The sequence below is a fragment of the Bos indicus x Bos taurus genome, chromosome 18, assembly GCF_003369695.1.
Source record: "Bos indicus x Bos taurus breed Angus x Brahman F1 hybrid chromosome 18, Bos_hybrid_MaternalHap_v2.0, whole genome shotgun sequence".
Classification (NCBI taxonomy): Eukaryota; Metazoa; Chordata; class Mammalia; order Artiodactyla; family Bovidae; genus Bos; species Bos indicus x Bos taurus.
This window is the reverse complement of record NC_040093.1, coordinates 2,481,247-2,502,778: the sequence shown is the minus strand read 5'-3', so window position 1 is coordinate 2,502,778 and position 21,532 is coordinate 2,481,247. Positions and strand designations below refer to the sequence as shown.

General features: G+C 42.7%; 2 protein-coding genes across 2 annotated transcripts; both read left to right on the top strand.

Annotated features, from left to right (window-relative positions):
* Positions 1-9,921: 9,921 nt before the first annotated feature.
* Positions 9,922-10,806, top strand: LOC113875803 (vomeronasal type-1 receptor 1-like). The gene has a single exon (XM_027514477.1). It carries the CDS (start codon positions 9,943-9,945, stop codon positions 10,804-10,806), a length of 864 nt encoding a protein of 287 aa, XP_027370278.1. The 5' UTR covers positions 9,922-9,942.
* Positions 10,807-18,233: 7,427 nt separating this feature from the next.
* Positions 18,234-19,173, top strand: LOC113876662 (vomeronasal type-1 receptor 4-like). Its single transcript, XM_027516130.1, has one exon. The coding sequence runs from the start codon at positions 18,234-18,236 to the stop codon at positions 19,140-19,142; it is 909 nt and encodes a 302-aa protein (XP_027371931.1). The 3' UTR covers positions 19,143-19,173.
* Positions 19,174-21,532: the final 2,359 nt, after the last annotated feature.

The following is a 21,532-nucleotide window of genomic DNA, read 5'->3' as shown; positions in this document are numbered from 1 at the left end:
CCAATCTATTTTTTCTGCCCTTTTTTTTTTTTTTTGCCGTCCTTTTAGAGTGTAATTATTTAAGTCCCATTTTAAAAATTTAAGGTATAGCTATTTTTCAGTGATGTTTCAGCCATCATGTATGGATTCGCAAGTAGTGTATCTATTTCAAACCCACCTGCCAATGCAAGAGATGTAAGATATGCAGGTTCGATCGCTGGGTGGGGAAGATCTCCTGGAGGAGGGCACAACAGCCCATTCCAGTATTCTTGCCTGGAGAATCCCATGGTCGACTGCAGTTCAGTAGGTCACAAAGAGTTGGACACGACTGAAGCAACTTAGCATGCAGGCATACGTAATTATTGACAATTAATGCTATGAGTTTTCTGTCATGAACTGGTTGTATCTTATACCAAAAAAGCAATTAGGAGGTATAGTTTATGATTATATATCTATATGATTATGCTTTCCAATGGTCGTAGTTCTTTTTTTTTTTAAAGTTTTTTCCTCTTTGGTGTAACTTACCTTTTGTGTGAAGAATTTCCTTTAACTTTTATGGAATTTGTTTTAATATGAGTGAATTATTTCAATGTTTATCTAAAAGTACCATTATTTTACTTACCGTTTTTCCTATTAAAGTGTATGAAAAGGTAATAAAATGTGACCAATAATAAAAGTATACTTAGTGATAGATAATCTCCTTTTAAACATGAATGAGTTAAATGCCTCTGACTTATATTTATTTTTAATATAATTCATTGGAAGCAATTTCAAATCTACTTCATTTTTCACACTGCTGTATTCAAGTAGATAACTAATAAGGACCTACTGTATAAATAGTGCAGAGCTGGCGGTAGTACTGTACTGTACTGTACTCCCCACCGAGTACAGTAAGATAGGGATTCCCGAACGTGAGTCAGTTGAACTGAGGTGGATGAACCTAGAGCCTGTTGTACAGAATGAAGTAAGTCAGAAAGAGAGAAGGAAACATCGTGTATTAACACATATTCATGGAATCTTGAAACATGGTACAGATGAGCCTGTTTCAGGGCAGGAATAGAGTGGCAGACGTAGAGAGCAGACTTGTGGGCAAGTAGGGGACGGGGAAGGTGGGCGGACTGAGAGAGCGGCACTGACATCTGTGCACGCCCATGTGTCAGATGGCTAAAGCTGCTGTACAGTGCAGGGAGCTCAGCTTGGTGCTCTTCGATGACCCGGAGCAGCGAGGTTGGGGAGGGGGAGGAGGGAAGGAGGCTCACGAGGGAGGGACACACATACCTATGTCTGACTCACACTGCTGTACAGCAGAAACCAACACAACACTATGAAGCACTTATCCTTCAATGGCCAAGGAAGCAACCTAGATGTCCAGCGGCAGATGAATGGATGAGAAAGCTGTGGTACATATACACAATGGGATATTCAGTTCAGTTCAGTTCACTTCAGTCACTCAGTCGTGTCTGACTCTTTGCAACCCCATGAATTGCAGCACACCAGGCCTCCCTGTCCATCACCAACTCCTGGAGTCCACCCAAACTCACGTCCATCGAGTCGGTGATGCCATCCAGCCATCTCATCCTCTGTTGTCCCCTTCTCCTCCTGCCCCCAATCCCTCCCAGCATCAGGGTCTTTTCCAATACATCAAGTCTTCGCATGAGGTGGCCAAAGTACTGGAGTTTCAGCTTCAGCATCAGTCCTTCCAATAAACACCCAGGACTGACCTCCTTTAGGATGAACTGGCTGGATCTCCTTGCAGTCCAAGGGACTCTCAAGAGTCTTCTCCAACACCACAGTTCAAAAGCATCAATTCTTCGGTGCTCAGCCTTCTTCACAGTCCAACTCTCACATTCATACATGACCACAGGAAAAACCATAGCCTTGACTAGACGGACCTTTGTTGGCAAAGTAATGTCTCTGCTTTTCAATATGCTATCTAGGTTGGTCATAACTTTCCTTTCAAGGAGTAAGCGTCTTTTAATTTCATGGCTGCAGTCACCATCTGCCATGATTTTGGAGCCCCCCAAAATAAAGTCTGATCCTGTTTCCACTGTTTCCCCATCTATTTGCTGTGAATTGATGGGACCAGATGCCATGATCTTAGTTTTCTGAATGTTGAGTTTTAAGCCAACTTTTTCACTCTCCTCTTTCACCAAGAGGTTTTTTAGTTCTCTTCACTTTCTTCCATAAGGGTGGTGTCATCTGCATATTGGAGGTATTGATATTTCTCCCGACAATCTTGATTCCAGCTTGTGCTTCTTCCAGCCCAGCGTTTCTCATGATGTACTCTGCATATAAGTTAAATAAGCAGGGTGACAATATCCAGCCTTGACGTACTCCTTTTCCTATTTGGAACCAGTCTGTTCCATGTCCAGTTCTAACTGTTGCTTCCTGACCTGCATACAGATTTCTCAAGAGGCAAATCAGCTGGTCTGGTATTCCCATCTCTTTCAGAATTTCCCACAGTTTATTGTTGCTGCTGCCACTGCTGCTAAATCACTTCAGTTGTGTCCGACTCTGTGTGACCCAATAGATGGCAGCCCATCATGCTCTCCCATCCCTGGGATTCTCCAGGCAAGAACACTGGAGTGGGTTGCCATTTCCGCTACTAAAAATGCATTTGAATCAGTTCTAATCAGGTGGATGAAACTGGAGCCTGTTATACAGCGTGAAGTCATTCAGAAAGAAAAACACCAATACAGTATATTAAAACATATATACGGAATTTAGAAAGATGTTAATGATGACCCTATATGCAAGACAGCAAAAGAGACACAGATGTAAAGAACAGACTTTTGGACTCTGTGGGAGAAGGCAAGGGTGGGGTGATTTGAGAGAACAGCATTGAAACATGTATATTACTATATGTGAAACAGAACACCAGTCCAGGTTCAATGCATGAGACAGGGTGCTCGGGGCTGGTGCACTGGGATGACCCTGAGGGATGGGATGGGGAGGGAGGTGGGATGAGGATTCAGGATGGGGGACACATGTACACCCATGGCTGATTCATGTTAATGTGTAGCAAAACCAGTACAATATTGTAATTAGCCTCCAATTAAAATAAATACATTAATTAAAGAAAAATAGATGGGGGCTGAAGGGGAAGGTCAGGCTAGGAAGTCTGGTCTACAGGAAGACGTGCACCACTGCCGCCTTCACACACATCAGCTTGGAACACAAGGGTGCTCTGGCTGAGCTGGTGGAAGCTGTCAGGATCAATTACAGTGACACATACTGCATCACTGGGGAGGCCGTGTCCTGGGTCCAAAATCAGTGGCTCCCACTGCCAGGCTGGAGAAGGCGAGGGTCACAAACAGGGCACCAAACTGGGCTGAATGTGCACTATTGAATTTTCCATACATGGGAGTGATAAATACTTCTTTTGCCCCACCCCCAACCAAGAAACTTTTTTTTGGCTGTGTGACATATGGAATCTTAGCTCTCCAACCAGGGATGGAAATTAGGCCCCCTGCACTGGAAGCTCAGAGTCCTAACACTGGATTGCCAGGGAAGTCCCTCAGAACTTTGTAAGTAAAGTCATAGGCACACTACACCTAGGATCCAGCGGTGATGCTCATCATTGTGGAGACATGAAAATGCGTTGCGTGTTATGCGGCAGCCTGGATGGGAGGGGAGTTGAGGGACAATTGATGAATGCAGTAGGTGTGCCTGCATCCCTGTGCTGTCCACCTGAAACTGTCACAGCACTGTTAACTGGCTACACTTCAATACAAAATAAACAGTTTAATAAAACATCTGAAACAAACAAGCAAAAAAATGGATATGGGCTTTCTTTTCACATTGATGAAAATTTCCTATAACTGAGTGCAGCAGAGACCACAACGGGCTTCCCTGGTGGCTCAATGGTAAGATTCTGCCTGCAGTGCAAGAGGTGTGGGTTCGATCTCTGGGTTGGGAAGGACCCCTGGAGGAGGAAATGGCAACCCACTCCAGTATTCTTGCCTGGGAAGTCCCGTGGAGAGGAGCCTGGCGGGCTAGAGTCCATGGAGTCTCAAAGAGTCGAACATGCCTTAGCCACTAAACAGCAACAACAGAGACCACAGCTCTGAATAAACTAAGATCATTGATGGCATACTTTAAATGGATAAGGTATATGGGATGCGAATTAAATCTCAAAGAACTGTTGCCAAAATAAAATTTATTAAAGCCTGACAAAGAACAAATATATATAATGCTTTGAGGAATAACCCCAATTACAAGTACAGTTTAAAAAAGTTATTGATGCACCTTAAAGTGTCCCTATAATACCCAATGACAACTTTGATTCTGAATTCCCTTTTCCCACAAGGAATACAGAAAAGTTTTCTGCCAGATATTTGGCTTCCCATCTGGTCTTTTCACTGATCGCCAAAAGTTGTCCTTAATCACCCAAGAAGAAGGATGATTTACACTGGGGATAACATTTGCTCCTCGCTGGAAATGCTCCAGACTCCCCATGCAGTCAGTCACCCTCACAGCAGGTGACATGATAATGGAATCTCTGTGGAGAGACCAAGGCTACAAACACCGTCCCTATAACCGTGACCTCAGGTGCTCGGCGCTCATCCTGAGTGACACGTCCCTGCACAGAGCTCTGAAGCAAAGGCCAGCCAGGTGAGTGCTTCCTTCTGTTCAATCTCAGGGCAAAGACTGGGAGAGATGTTGCCTCCAGCAGGAGAGGGACTTAAGACTTAACTCAGACTGGGCAGGACAGGGGCAACACGGCCTCACTTGAGCATCCACATCCATGTTCTGCCGGGTGGAGCATGGCTGTGAGCCCAGGAGTGTCTCAGGCTGGGAGCACAGCCGAATGGTTCACTGCAGATCCCTGTGCCCTGGAGTCTCTAAAGATGAGAGGAGGGATGGGGTCTCTGGAATGTGTGCCAAGTCTTGGATGATCTAGTCACTGAGCTCCTCCCTGTTGTTAATAAAGACTCTGGTCATTGTAGCAGACCTCACAGATCTATGCTTGCAGGGGAAGGAGTCCCCCTGCCCCCTTTCTCAGATCATCTCCACCCGGGACCTTAATCAGGCTTCTTTAGTCCCGTTGCCCACAGCTCATGATGATGCCTCTAAGCAGCTCATTCTGGACTCTCCCTCACCCCAGGGCTACACACCAGCTCTGACTTCAGGGCTCACCTGTGATGAGTTACACACTCCTCTGTCAACACAACAGAATTAACTCCTGGTGCTTCCACTGTATTGTAAGCATTTTTCTTCACAGAAGTAAAAAAAGGAAAGAAAACCAAGACAGTACAAGGAAACCAGTGTAGCAAGGAGTGCTCAGGAGCAAAAGAGAGACACAACTGCCTTTAAAATATGTTTTGTGAAAGCAGAGCTCTGTCATCAGAAAAGGGGCTGAAAAATAGGGCTTCAGCGTTCTCTGCTTTTTTTCTAAGAAAGGTTGCTTCCAGCTGGTCCTGTTACATGGAGAGAGTGACCTTCCCAGTCGAGTCCCCACGCACCTGTGGGTGCAGAGGCTCCTGAGGTGATTCTGAGCTAGTGGAGCCAGGAGGCTGAGCCTGGAGTTAATTCACTGGGGCGGTGGGAAGAGGGGCTCCAGGAACACAGGCGACTAGGAGTTGGGAGGTGAGGCCAGAACACTTTTCCTGCTTTGAGGGGAAGGAATGCCGCCACTCTGGTGGGAAAAGGAGTGAGGGCAGCCATGGGGTTAGAAACACCTTAGGTGCCTGAAGTCACTGTTTCCTCCTCACGTTGCTGCTGGTGCTCAGTGACAAGGTGAATGTTCATCTTTCCAAACGCCAGCTCGTGGTTTCCTTGGTCTTTTCTATTGTTTTTCTCTTTAATCTTTTTTAAATAATGTATTTATTTTAATTGAAGGCTAATTGCTTTACAATATTGTGGTGGTTTTTGCCATACATTGACATGAATCAGCCATGGGTGTATTGCTTTTCTGGCCCTTATTTCTTTTATTTCCACTCCGTTCTTTCTTATTTCCTTGTAGTTGCTAACTTTTGCCTTAGTTTGGGTTTTGTCTTGTTTGGTTCCTTGTGGTAAAAAGTTGGCTTGATTATTAGAATCTCCTTTTCCTTAATCTAGGCATTTGTTGTGAACACATCTCTCTTAGAGAAGCTTGTGTTGAATCCCAGAAATTTGTTTGTGTGCTTCCATTCATGGTTGTCCAAAAATGTCTTTGGATTTTTCTTTGACCACAGTTTGCTCTGGAGTGGTTGTTCATCTCCACCTATCTGTGAATGTTCCAGCTCTCCTGCTGTTATTGGCGACTTGTTTCATATCACTGTGTTTGGAAAAGATACTTTATGTGATTTCAGTCTTAAATCTGGTAAAGACTTGTCTGGGGGACTTCCCTGATGGTCCACTAGAGGGTTCAGGATGGGGAACACAGGTATACCTGTGGCAGATTCATTTCGATATTTGGCAAAACTAATACAATATTGTAAAGTTTAAAAAAAAAAAAAAGACTTCACCTTCCAATGCAGGGGATGCAGGTTTGACCCCCAATCGAGGAGTTACGATTCCCCATGCCTCTCAGCCGCCCCCCCCCCAAAAAAAACGTAAAAAAAAGAAGCAATATTATAAGAAATTCAATAAAGGCTTTTTTAAAAAGACCTGTTTGGGTTTGAACACATGCTCTGATCTGGTGAATGTTCTGTGCTCTTGAGAAGAATGTGTATTTTGCTGCTCATAGGTAGATGGGTCAGGTTATAAGTTTCAACTGTTCTAATGTGTAGCTTGGTCCAACATTTTCATGTTTTCATTTTCTGTCTGATGAAAGTGGAGGTATTGCAGTGCCCACGGTGACCGTGTTTCTCACTTTTGGGCTGGTAGTGTTTGCTTTATCATTTAGGTGCTCTGAGGTTGAGTGAGAACTTATATAGGAGGCTTGTCCATGCACCAAGATGGTGACTGCAATCTCAAATATAAGCTTTATGTGCACTGGGAGACCAAAAATGTGTACAATCCACTTTTTCATGACATTGACTTTATTGCTGTGGTCTGGAACCAAATTCACAACGCCTCTCTATTATGCCAATATTTCTGCTGTGAACCTCATATTTTCTTTCCTTTGGGCTGAATTCATGGTTTTTTTATACTTCCTTGAGGCATAAGGCTATTCTGTTTATTTGAGACCTTTCTTCCTTGTTCATATAGACATTCATCACTATCAGTTCAGCTCTTAAACTGCTTTCCGTAAGTTTTGTTATCTTGTATTTGCACTTTGATTTCTCTGAAAACTTTTTCCTTTTTGATTTTTCATTTCATCCATGAAGTGTAATCTCCACATGTTAGTGATTTATCCTATTTCCATCTAACAATTGTTTTGAAGTTTCATATCAGTGTGGTTGGAAAAGATGCCTAACATGAGCTCAGTCTTCTCAAATATGTTACGACTCGCACGGAGAATGGTCCACGTACACTTGAGAAGACTATTTTCTGCTGCTGTTGGATGGTTAAGTACATCTGGTCTCATATGTAGTTTAAATCCAATGATTCTTTATAGACTTTCTATACGATTGTTCTATTGCTGAGAGTTTGGGATTGATGTCCATATCACTGTTGTATGATTGTCTGTTTCCCCTTGATTTCTGTTAACAGGTGCTTAATATATTGAAGTGCTCCCAGTTTGGGCTTACAGACATTTACAGTGTTCTATTTCCTTGATGAATTGATAAGTTTGTGGTTATGGAATGGCTGCCTTTGTCTCTTGTTACATGTTTTGGCTTACAGTCTATTTTATCTGAGACGACTACAGTTACTCCTACATTCTTTTCCATTTCCTTGAACTGTCTTTTCCATCCCTGCTCTTTAGATCTATGTGTGACCAGTGAAAACTGATTTTTTTGTATTACATAGTCCTGTGGGACTCCAGTAGGCTGAGTACCCTTGATTGTTGGGGCGAGGTGATTGGAGGGTCCACCCTTTGGGGGTCAGCCACAAAGGTTGGGGCCTAAGATGTGTGGATAGGCCCTTTCCAGGCAGATGCTGGAGGCTTGATTTTATGTTTGGATCAAGCCAGAGGGAGACTGTGGAAACAGTGTCCACTTGCTCCTTCAGTCCCCCAAGAGCATCCCAGTCAGCCGCTGGATGCAGGGTTAGAGGCCAGAGCTCCAGGCAGCACTGGATAGAGTGTGCCGTCCAGCTCAGATGAGGTGCTGGGTGTCCCAGCCCATTCCTGCTGCACTGAGCCTGGGATGAGGCCATGGCGAGTGCCAGTAGGTCCATTTCACCACTGCTCTTTTATTTTCTTGGTCCTGTGGAGCTCAGCAATGCCCATCCGCATTGGCTACCAGAACTAAGTGATCTGAGGGCCTCTTCCTCTGATGCCAGCCTTAAAGTTAAAGTGCTCAACATCACTCATTATCAGAGAAATGCAAATGAAAACCACAATGAAGTACCATCTCATGCCGGTCAATGGCTGCTATCAAAAAGTCTACAAACAATAAATGCTGGAGAGGGTGTGGAGAAAAGGGAACCCTCTTACACTGTTGGTGGGAATGCAAACTAGTACAGCTACTATGGAGAACAGTGTGGTGATTCATTAAAAAACTGGAAATAGAACTGCCATACAACCCAGAAATGCCACTGCTGGGTATACACACTGAGGAAACCAGAATTGAAAGAGACACGTGTACCCCAGTGTTCATTGCAGCACTGTTTACAATAGGGAGGACATGGAAGCAACCTAGATGTCCATCGGCAGATGAATGGATAAGAAAGCTGTGGTACATACACAGAATGGAATATTACTCAGCTATTAAAAATAATGCATTTGAATCAATAAGGTGGATGAAACTGGAGCCTGTTATACAGAATGAAGTAAGTCAGAAAGAAAAACACCAATACAGTATAGTAACACATATATATGGAATTTAGAAAGATGGTAACAACAACCCTGTATGCAAGAAAGCAAAAGAGACACAGATGTAAAGAACAGACTTTTGGACTCTGGGGGAGAAGGCAAGGGTGGGATGATTTGAGAGAATAGCATTGAAACATGGATATTACCATATGTGAAAGACATGAGCAGTCCAAGTTCGATGCATGAAACAGGGCACTCAAAGCCGGTGCACTGGGACAGCCCTGAGGGGAGGGGTGGTTCAGGATGGGACCACGTGTACACCCCTGGCTGATTCATGTCAGTGCATACAAAAAACCACCACAATATTGTAAAGTAATTAGCCTCCAATGAAAATAAATTAATAAAAAAAAAGTTAGGGTGCTGGTATGAGGTTCAGATCCTTGACAGAGAAGCAAGGCATTGGGGGTTTCATTGTGGTTGGGAGGCTCTGTGCTGGGGGTGGGGTTCATGGTGAGCAGGTGTCCCAGAATTTCCCACCCATTTTGACGTGGGGTGATTTCTAAGTCATCCGATGTGTACAAGTCATTCTGCATTTCTCTCAAAGGAATTGATCCATGCGTAAGTGTTTTTGCTGTGTCCGTGGGAGGAAGGAGCCTCCTGTGTTGCCATGTTGGTGGCATCACCCGATACATTCTTGTAATAAGCAAGATGACCATAGAGGGGTCATCTTGCTAAAGCGGACATCTTTCTAAAGGGGTAGAGTTTGTCTTTATCTCCTGTCACTTATTCATATACTTGCTATATATTTTAAAAGTTATTATGGCTCAACAATGTTGTTGAGCGAGACAGACATGGTCCCTATGTTCACGGACCTTGCTCACACACGTGTGGAGAACAGGAATACATGAGTCAATAGGAGTAATAAAAGTTTGTGATGGTGAAAGATATGACTAATGTCAAATGTATGTTCTCCAGGTGAAACCATTTCTCTGGAATTTGACAGCATATTTTTTTTTTAAGAGAGTTGCCGGTTGAGACCCCCTTTCCTAGTTGGTTCCGTAAGAAGACTGCTGATGTCATCACCGCACAGCCTCTCCTCTGCTCCAGGCCACTCTGACAGCCACTCCATGTCTTTTGAGAAAGATGTCCATGTGACTGCAAGCCAGGCAGCTCTGAAAACCATGTATCTTTTACAGATGGGAGTTGGGTCTCTGGCCAATGTCCTTCTTTTTTTCTACCACATCTCTCCTATCTTGTTTGGACACAAGAAGAGACCCACAGACATGATTCTCACCCACATAGCTGTGGCCAACCTTTTGGTTCTTCTCTCCTCGGGGATCCCCCACATAATGGCAGCTTTCATTTCAAGGAAGCCCCTGTCTCCTCTTGGGTGTAAATGTGTGTACTATTTACAGAAAGTGGCTCACAGCACCGCCCTGTGCTCCACCTGCATCCTGAGCACCTATCAGTCCTTCATTCTCACCCCTGGGAGAGAAGGGAGGTCACTGCTCAGGGGAAAAGCCCCCAGGCTCACAGGTTCTTTCTGCTGCACCTGTTGGATATTCAGTATTTTAATGTACATTTATGTTCCTGTGAAAATCACTGCTTCACCGAACAGACACAATTATACTGATGCTCAGGCCAATTGGTTCTGCTCATCCTCAAGTCCCAGTGCAGGGATTGTCGTCCTGTGGTCCAGCTCAGATGCCGTGTTTATTGGCCTCATGGTCTGGTCCAGTGGCTCCATGGTGCTTCTCCTGCACAGACACCACCAGAGGGTGCAGTATATCCACACCCCCACTGAGCACCACAGACGCCCGCCGGAGACCAGAGCCGCCCACACCACCCTGAGGCTGCTGGTCACCTTTGTTGTCTTCTATGTGGTGACTTCTATTCTTGCTTTTTATATTACTGCCTTTTTTGATTTTCGACAATGGTTGATACAAACCTCTGATGTCTTGGTTTCCTGTTTTCCCACCATTTCTCCCTTCCTGCTGCTCCTCAGGGATCCTAGAACTGCTAGGATCTGCTCTTTGAGTTGTTAGCAGGTATGACTCAAGTTCTCACCTTAAATTTATCATATTTAGGAGACAGCTTAAATTTTAACAGAAATTATCCTGTAGCTAATCAGTACCAAGTTTTTTAATTGAGGCATAATGAATAAGTAATGTTACAGTAGTCATAATAAATAAGTAATATTACACCATATGGATATTTGTATGTGTTGCAAAATGATCACCACAATTCTCCTTTACCATCTGTGCATCACTCCCTACACATGGTACAAATGCTTTCTTCTGATGAGAACTTAAAGTTTGAATCCTTTAGCACTTTCCAACAATGCAATGCAGTATGATCAACTGTAGTCACCATGCTGGACATCCCATTCCCATGACTTATTTATTTTGTAACAAGCTGTAGATGCCTGTTGACATTTGTATGTAAAATCCAATGAACAAAGAAGGTTAATTTAATGCAGGTGCTAACTTGGGGGATCTGAAAGTCAATCCATGAAATTATCTGCTCAGAAAAGACACAGGTCATTATTGAGGAAGCCATTCACCCTTGACCATGGCAGCTTTCTGAAAGAATACTCCTTTCTTGTGGATCATTTCAAGAGTTTCCACAAACTTTATCTCCATTAGTTGTGGGTAATACCTGGCATACATTATCCCATAATTCAGTTATTCGTCTCATTAAATATTAATCCATGATGCATGGAGATGTTATTTCCTAGTGAAGATAAGAAATCTGAAAAGTGAAGAAGGTCTTTTTCTATATTACCTTCTGCTTTAAACCTGGATTTTCTTTACATATTCGACCGTCATTAAATTTTATTGTTTAGGCCGACACAATAATTGGAAGGACAGACTAGAGGCTTTCCTCTCCATGTTTGTCCCTTGAATATTTCATTCTCATCCTTGCAAACAGCAACTTGGGATTTATTTTCGGTTTGCCCTATCATACTATTCTTGTGTTTTATTTTGTCTTTTCTTTGGACATCATGGTATTTGGTCTGTTCATATTTTCTATTTCTTCCTGGTTCAGTCTTGGAAAGTTGTACCTTTCTGAGGATTTGTCCATTTCTTCCATGTTTTCCATTTTATAGGCCCAAGTGGTCTCTTAAGATTTTCTGTACTTATGGGGTGTTGGTTGTACTTTCTAATCTTTCTTTTTGGATTTTATTGATTGAGATCTCCTCCTTTTTTTTCTTAATGAGTCTGGCTAAAGTCTAATCCATTTTGTTTATCGTTCCAAGGAACCAGCATTTACTTTCACTGATGTCCTCTATCACTTATTTTTCTCTCCATTTTATTTATTTCTGCAGTGAGCTTTATGATTTCTTTCTTTTTAACTTTGGGTTTTGCTGTCCTTCTTTCTCAAGTTCTTTTAGGTGTAATATTAGGTTGTTTAGCAGAGTTTTTTTTTTTTTTTTTTTCTACTTTTGGGCTTGTATCTGTATAAACTTTCCTCTTAGAACTGTTTTTGCTGCATCCCACAGGTTTTGAGTCATCATGCTTTCATTTTCATTGTCTCTAGGATTTTTAATTTCCTCCTTGATTTCTTCAGCAAACCACTGGGTTTTCACTAGCATGTTGTTTAGTCTCCACATGTTTGTGTTTTTTTTTTCTTCAGGTTTTTCCTTGTAGTTGATTCTCGTCTCAAAGCATTGCAATTGGAAAAGACTTTTGAGATCATTTCCATTTCCTTAACTTTACTGAGGCTTGCTTTATGACCCAGCCTGTGAACCTCCTGTAGAACAACCTACATGCCATTGAAGACATTGTGTAATCTGCTGCTTTTGTATGGATGCTCAATATCTACCAACTACAGACTCTAAGGTCTAATGTGTTATTTTCAGTGTGTGCTTCCTTCTCCATTTTCTGCCTGGGTGATCTATTTACTGATGTAAGTGGAAAGTTGAAATCCCCTCCTATGATTGTGTTTCTGTTGATTTCTCCTTTTATGTCTATCAATATTTGACTTATACTTTGAGGTGCTCCTGTGAAGAATCGATGCTCGAATTCTGGTGCTGGAGAAGACTCTTGAGAGTCTCTTTGACAGCAGGGAGTGCAAACCAGTCCATCCTAAAGGAAATGAACCCTGAATATTCATCAGAAGGACTGATGCTGAAGCTGAAGGTACAATACTTTGTCCTCCTGATGGGAAGAGCCAACTCAATGGAAAAGACCCTGATGCTGCAAAAGATTGAGGGTAGGAGGAGAAGGGGACAACAGAGGATGAGATGGTTGGATGACATCACCAACTCAATGGACATGAACTTGACCAAACTCTGGGAGATATCAAAGGACAAGGAAGCCTTGATGTGCTGTAGTTCATAGGGTCGCAAAGAGTCAAACACTACTTAGCAACAGAACAACAACAAATGTTGGTGCATATATATTTAAAATTATTTTATCTTTTTCTTCAATAGATCACTTGTCCCTTGTTCATTATGTAGTGTTCTTCTTTGTCTCTTCACAAAGTCTATTTTATCTCCTATCCAATTCAAATGGCTCAGAACCTAGAGACAGGCTGGTGGTCCAGTGAGAATCTCTAGGAGGGGGATCGATGGGTGACTTAGAACAAATTATAATCTGCTTATAGAGTCATGTGGACACGAGGGAGACCTGAGGGCTGTGAGGAGGGGGAACACCAGCTTCAAAGAGATTATTTTCCAGATTAAACAGTCCGAGATCATATATAGAAAGTGTTGTGAGACTTAAACTCAGGAGAAAGGCCAGCCTCCAGATCCCATGCTGATGATCAGTGAGAATACACGTTGGAACAGTTTGGAAAAGTGAGACCATGAGGGAAAATGCCCAACAGGAGACACAGTGAAGGGAGCCCCGGTGCTCTGTGAGTGTCCCGGCCCCAGCTATGACTTTCACTGTAAACTTGGGTTCTCCCACAGGGAACTCAGAAACCTCTCCCTGCCCTCTGCTCAGCTGCTCACAGGGACCTTCTCAGTAATTGCCAGGAATTGTCACTAGTCCCCAGGCATGGGTGAGGGTGATGAGTACTGGGGGTAAGATCTGCCCCTCACTGGAGACGTCCCAGACTCTCCATGCAGACAGTGTCATCTCCGCTCCAGATGACATGATAATGGCTCCTCTGTGGGGAGAGTGGCCCCAGGGACCCTGTCCCTATAACTGGGGCCCATCCTGACTGACACTTCCCTGCACAGAGTGTGGAGCCAAGTGAAGGCAGGTGAGTGCTCCCTTGTGTTCAGTCTCAGGGCAGGAAACAGGAGAGCTGGCTCTCAGCAGGAGAGGAGCTCAGAGCTGTGTGGTCAGCGCCTTGGGCAGGATAGGTGCTCCCCTGCCTTATCCTCAGCTGCCCTGTCCATGCCCTGGCTGGCAAGTGGAAGGTGGGAATGTGCTTTGGTGTGTATCTGAGGGGGACCAGAGCTGTGAGTTCACTGCAAATCCCTGTGTCCTGGGGTCCCTGACAATGAGGGGAAGAGGGAGGGGGTCACTGTGGAATCTGTGCCAAACCCTGTATGAGCAGAGCCCTGGGCTTCTCAATCTTGTATAAAAGGTTCTAGTGACGTCCTCGAACCTAATTGGTTAGTGCTGGATGTGAGTAAGCTGAGATAAATTGATGTGCAGGGTTTGGGTTAGAACCTGAAAGTCCTGAAACAAGATCCAGTGACAGACACATACACACACAAACAGAAACACAGAGAGAAAGGCTGCCCTGTAACAACCTTCACATGTTCCTTCACGGGCTGCAGTTGGCTCAGGCATTTCTGCCATGGTATTCCATTTCGATTCTGCATTTGTGTTATGTATGTCGATGTGGCTCATGTCTTCCCCTCTGCAACTGAGTGGCAAAATGCCCTCAGCCTTTTTAACTTGAGCAGCTGCTATTACTGTGCAGTCGCTCAGTTGTGTCTGACTGTTTGTGACCCCATGGACTGCAGCCCGCCACGTTCCTCCATCCACGGGATTTCCCAGGCAAAAATACTGTAGTGGGTTGCCATTTCCTTCTCCAACCCCTATGTATAAAATGACAATGAGAAGCTACTGTGTAGCACAGGGAACTCGACTCAGTGCTTTGTGGTGACCTAAATGGGAGGGAAATCTAATAAGGAGTGGATAAGTACATATATATACCTGATTCACTTTGCTGTACAGTAGAATGTAATGCAACATTGTAAAGCAACAACACTTCAATAAAAAAATACTCCACTGTATAACGCACCACAGCTTCCTTATCTATTCTCCTATCAGTGGACCCTTGGGGTGTTTCCACGCCTTGGCTGTCGTAACAATGTACCAGTGAACACGGAGTGCAGGTATCTTTTCCTGATCGTGGTTTCTTTTCCTTCGATCTATCCTAGAAGTGTGACTGCTGGCTGGTATGGGAGTTCTGGTTTTAACTTCTGAGGAACTGCCATAACGTTTTTCACGAGGATGTACCAGTTTACATTCCCAACAGTATATAAAGCGTTTTTTTCTCTCAACCTCCTTGCCAGTGTGTTGCCCTTTGGTTTTTGGAGAACAGACAGACTAACAGGTGAGAGATGTTATCTCATTGTAATTTTGATCTGACGACTAGAGATATTAAACTCCTGTCCATGTACCTTTTAACTTTTTGCATGTCTTCTTTGGAAAAATGTCTGTTCAGGTCCTTTGCCCGTTTTTTTTGGGGGGGGAGCTGGTGAATAGAGGAATTTTAATACTTTTGTGTTGACATTTGTACAATAATAATATATTCTATAATTTAAAAATTTATTTTAAAAAACTAACATATATTTCCCACCCTTGCCCCAGCTATATTTCTTATGCCTGCCATCTCAGTGGTTGATGCCACCATCTTCCTAGCATGGAAATCTGGACCCCGACTTTGACTCTGCATCCTCCCATCCAGTCTCCATGTCCTGCCCTTTCCACTTTCTGAAGCCACTCCTAGTCCATTTTTTTATACTGAGGTATACCTGATATATAACATGTCTAAAGTATACAACATAATAATTCAATATTTGTATGCATTATGAAATCATCACTACATAAGCCTAGTTAATATCCATCACCATATACAATTACAAAAAATTTTTTTCTTGTGATGAGGATTTTAAAATCTACCTTCTCCACAACTTTCAAATATGCAAAACAGTATTATTAACTAGTCATCCTGCTGTATATTACATCCCCCAGATTTAGTCCATCCTTTATCCCCATGTCTCTGCCATTGCTCTGGTAAAGACCACAGGTACCTCTTGCCTCATGGTTGCAGCATCTTCCCAGGTATCTCTGCCTCCCCACTCACGATCCACATAGTCCAAAGTTCATGCTTTTCAATGTTCTATCTGATTGTGGCACTCCCCATGCCAGTAGAATTAAATTCCAGTCCTCAGAGCTCTTCATAGGCTGCTCTTGGTGACTTCTTAAAATTCTCACTCTCTTTCAGCCATCAACCAGACCCCTTTACATTTCCTTTATACCCTTCAAAAATATCTCCCAAAAAGAAAAGAAAAAAGATATAAAAATATCTTCCAACACCTGACTTGAAAAAAAGAAAAAAAAGGTAGGTGGAAAGCTCTAAGTTGAATCTGAGATACTGTTAAAAAACAAAAAAGTCCAGTTCTTAAAAGCATGTTTGAAGGCCTTGCTGTTAAAAAAAAAAAAATCCATCCTATTTAGCTGAGGTATATAATTGAGGAAAAACCTAATTTATGGGCTTCATCAAATGGGAAAGTCCACATAAGAGAATGGGTGTCAGTGGTTTGAAGTATAATCCTGGGGACAATAATGGAGCCCTTTGTAATTTTTAAAAATATTTGTTTATTCCTTTATTTATTTTCGGCTTCATGGGTCTTCCTTGCGTGAGGCGGGCTGTCTCTCCTTGAGAGTATAGGCTACTCTCTAACTGTAATGCACAGGCTTCTCACTGCGGTGGCTTCTCTTGTTGTGGAGCTCGGGCTCTAGGGTGTGCGGGCTTCGGTAGTTCAGGCTCCCAGCTCTAGAGAGTGGGCTCAGAGTTGTGGCACTCGGGCTTAGTTGCCCCCAAGTCATGTGGGATCCTCCTGAACCACGGATCAAACTCATGTCCTCTGCCTTGTCAGGCAGATTCTTAACCACTAGACCACCAAGGAAGTTCCACGGAGCACTCTTAAGGCCATGTCACAAATGATCCCATGCGGCTCCTCTGTCCATGGAATTTTTTCCAGGCAAGAGTACTGGAGTGGGTTGCCCTTTTCTCCTCCAGGGGATCTTCCTGCACCAGGGATTGAAACGGCGTCTCCTGCAGCTCCTGCACTGCAGGCGAATTCTTTGCTGGTGAGCCATTAAGTGACTACCGAGTGTAAACTCTGAGCCTTTGACCCTCCTTTGCCCGTTTCAAACTGGATTATTTGGGGATCTGCCCAAATTGATATTCACTCATTACTGGGTGTGTGGTGTGCTAATATTGTCTCCTGTTGCATAGCTGCATTTTCATGATTTCCTTTGCTCTGAGGAGGCTCTTACGTGCTGCACCACTCACTTACCTTTGCTTTTGTTGTCAAATCCAAACCATTATGACCAAGACTAACCTCAGGGAGCTTACTTCTTTCCTCTGGGAATCTCATGGTTTCATATCTCACATCCAAATCTTAATCCAGTTCAGATCATTTATGTGTGTGTTGTAAAATAGCGCCCAGCTTCTTTTTCAGTTTTTGAAATTGAGATATAATTGACATAACATTATGTCAGTTTTATGGGTACAAAATAACGGTTCACTGTTTGCATATATTGCAGTTGATCACAGTGTGCTAATTAAAATCTATGATATACATAGTCACAATTTTTTTCTTCTGGTCAGAATCGTAAGGTCTAGTCTCTAAGTTTTTATCTTTAGATGTGGATTTCCAACTTTCCAAATACCATTTATTAAAGAAACTATCCTTTTACAATTATGTATCCTTAGTGCCTTTGTGACTGATTAGCCAAAGGAGCATACATTTAGTTCTGTGCTCTCTATTCTGTCCCACTGATCTGTTTTATGCCTATACCATACTGTTTCTGTTACCATAGATTTGACATATATTTAGAAATGAGGAAGCTCGATGTTTTGTTCTTCTCTCACAAGATGTTTAGAGTATTTGGGAGTATTTTATGGTTGCATACAATTTGGGGATTTTTTTTTCTATTTCTGTGAATAATGACAAAAATTGGTGAACTAGACCAACAATGCTGTTGAACAAAATAGATATAACCATCACTTTGTAGACCCTGCATGGAGAGCGAACATCAGGATGTAAAGGTAAATACAAAGCAAAACCAAATAAATAATGGTGAATGCTTTAACTGGTGTCTGGATTATGTTATCCTAGAAAGTCATTCTCTAGACTGTAAGACTTTTTTTTTTTTTTCAGGACAAATAAAATGTGGGAATCCTTGTCCAGTGTTGGTTCTCTAAGAAGACAGCTGATGTCACCACCACCACAGCCTTCTTTCTGCTCCAGGACACTCTTGACGACCTCTCCATGTTTTTTCACAAAGATGCCCTGAGAACCACAAGTCAGGCTGCTCTCCAAATCACATATCTTATACAGATGGTGATAGGGTCCCTGGTCAATGTCATCCTTTTCTTCCACAGCATCTCTCCAGTCTTGATTGGCCAAAGCCAGAGACCCACAGACATGATTCATACCCACATGGCTGTGGCCAATCTCTTGGTTCTTCTGTCCCCTGGCGTTCCCCACACAATGGCAGCTTTTATTCCGAGGAATCCTCTGTCCAGTCTTGGGTGTAAGTTTGTGTATTACTTACGGAGAGTGGCTCACAGCACCACCCTGTGCTCCACCGGCATCCTGAGCACCTATCAGTCTTTCACTCTCACCCCCAGGAGAGCAGAGTGGGTGATGCTCAGAGGAAGGGCCCCCAAGGTCATTGGTCCTTCCTGCTGCACCTGCTGGATGCTCAGTTTCTTGATGTACATCCGTGTTCCTCTCAAACTCACTGGTCCACAGAACATGCACAACTATACTGATACCAAAGGCACGTGGTTCTGTTCATCCTCACCTACTGAAATAGGTATGAGTTATTTGTGGTCCATCTCTGATGCCATGTTTATTGGCCTCATGGTCTGGTCCAGTGGCTCCATGGTGCTTCTCCTGCTTAGACACCGCCAGAGGGTACAGTATATTCACACCCCCACTGGGCACCACAGATGCCCCCCGGAGACCAGAGCCGCCCACACCATCCTGATGCTGGTGGTCACTTTCATCACCTTCTACTTCCTAAATTCTGTTCTGTTTTTTTATATTGCAGCCTTCTTTGATATTCGTCTATGGTTGATACAGACCTCTAATGTACTGGGTTCCTGTTTTCCCACCATTTCCCCTTTCCTGCTGCTTCTTAGATATCCTAGAACTCCTAGGTTCTGCTCTTGACTTGTCAGAATGTATGGGTAAAGTGCTAAATATCTAGTAGTCATTTTTTTTAATTATAATGTTTTATTTTGTTCAATGAATATTTATTATTTGAGCACTTATATAAAAGGCAAATGTTTTTGATACTTAGGATACATAGTTTAAAAACAGACTTAGACCCCTCTCCTAATTAACATTCATGAAAAAGAGACAAGCAATCAACATTGTTCATCCAAAAATAAGCAAGTTCCATAATTAATCATTACATATTGCAATTTGGGTGGACCTGTATATGTCACAAGACTTAAAAATAATATGTATATCATAGTTATTTTGTAACTATTAAAGGGTTACATATATAACATTATTATTATGAATTGCCATATCCACAAATCTAGTAGTCACTTTTAAATACCGTAATTATTCTGTAAGCACTCAGTATCCATTTTTTTGAGGTACGATTCACACATAACCTTGCATTAGTTCAGATAGACAACACAAAGAATGGGCATTTATTTATGTTTCAGAATGATCATCATAAGTCTAGTACGATCCCCGCACCTTCACAGATGATACGACTTTCTTTCTTGTGATATGAACTTTACCATGTTTATTGATTTTATTTAGTTAGTTGTTTTATTATTTAGCTGTGGGGCACATGGGATCTTCGTTCCAAAACCAAGGATCAAATCAGCACCCCCTGCAGTGGAAGATCCAAGTCTTAACCACCAGGGAAGTCCCTGTGATGAGAACTTTGAAGGTTGACTCTCTTGTTGTTGTTCTTCACTCATTAAGTTGTATCCAACTCTTTGCAACCCCATGGACTGCAGCACACCAGGCTCCCCTGTCCTTCACCATCTCCGGAGTTTGCTCAAAATTCAAGTCCACTGAGTGTGATGCTATTAAACCGTTGCATCCTCTGTCACTCCCTTCTCCTTTTGCCTTCAGTGTTTCCCAGCATCAAGGTCTTTACCAATGATTCGGCTCCTTGCATCAGGTGCCAAAGTATTGGAGTTTCAGCTTCAGTATCAATCCTCCTAATGAATACTCAGGGTTGATTTCCTTTAGGATTGACTAATTAGATCTCCTTGCAGTTCAAGGGACTCTCAAGTCCCAACACCACAGTTCAAAAGCATCAATTCTTCATTGCTCAGCCTTTTTTTGGTCTAGCTCTCACATCCATACATGACTACTGGAAAAACCATAGCTTTGACGATCTGAACTGTTGTCAGCAAAGTGATGTCTCTGCTTTTTAATATACTGTCAAGGCTTATCATAGCTTTTCATCCAGTCTTTTCATTTCATGGCTTCAGTCACCATACCCAGTGATTCTGGAGCCCAAGAAAATAAAATCTGTCACTGTCCACTTTCCCCCTTCTATTTGCCATGAAGTGATGGGACCAGATGCCATGTTCTTAGCTTTTTTGTAGTGTTTGACTCTCACACAGGCTGGGCTTCCCAGGTGGTGCTACAGGTAAAGAACCCATCTGCCAGGGCAGAAGACGTGGGGTCAGTCCCTGGGTCAGGAAGATCCCCTGGAGGAGGGTACAGAAATCTAGTCCAGTATTCTTGCCTGAGAATTAGAAGGACAGAGGAGCCTGGCAGGCTATGGTCCATAGGGTCACAAAGAAAGAGTCGGACATGACTGAAGCGACATATGCAATGAAATATAATTGATTATATTCACCATGTGGTTCATCACATCCCTTGACTTGCTTATTTTATAACTAGAAGTTGATACCTTTTGATGTCCGTACTCAACACCAAATTTCTACATAATTTCCAATGACCTGAGAAGGTTCATTTAATTCCAGAGATGCCTTAGGAGATCTGAAAGTCAATCCATGAATTATCAGCTTGAGAAGTGTACAAACCATTACTAAGAAACCATTTCACCTTGACCAATGCAGCTGTCTGAAGAAGATCTCCTTTCTTTAGGAACATTTCAAGAGTTTCACCAAATTTTATCCTTGTGTGTTGTGGCTAATGCTGGATACACACTGGCATAATCCAGTATTGATCTCCATGAATATTATTCTTATGTGGGTGGAGATTTAATTTCTGAGATAAAGGTAATACACATGAAAATGGAGAATATGTTTTTCTATACTGTGTTTTTATATTGTGTAACTTTATTTCACTTCTATTTCTCCAAAATGCTGTAGTGTTACATGGAAAATCAGTGCTGTTCAATGGCTTGCTTGTCCTTTAAACCTGGATTGTTTACATGGTATTCTCTCAATAAATGTAGTCGATTAGATGGATGGTGTGAGCTGAAGGAAAGAGTAGTAGCTGCCTTCTCTTTTATTTGTCACTTGCATATATAGTTTTCATCATTACATTTTGTAAATTTGAGATTTGTTTCTATTTGTCTAATTTCTTTTTTTTCTGTTTTTTTGCCTTCCTTTTAG

What these genes read in the sequence shown, in the direction of transcription:
- LOC113875803 (XM_027514477.1), top strand. Translation starts at nt 9,943, where the DNA reads ATGTATCTTTTACAGATGGGAGTTGGGTCTCTGGCCAATGTCCTTCTT.
- LOC113876662 (XM_027516130.1), top strand. Translation starts at nt 18,234, where the DNA reads ATGTTTTTTCACAAAGATGCCCTGAGAACCACAAGTCAGGCTGCTCTC.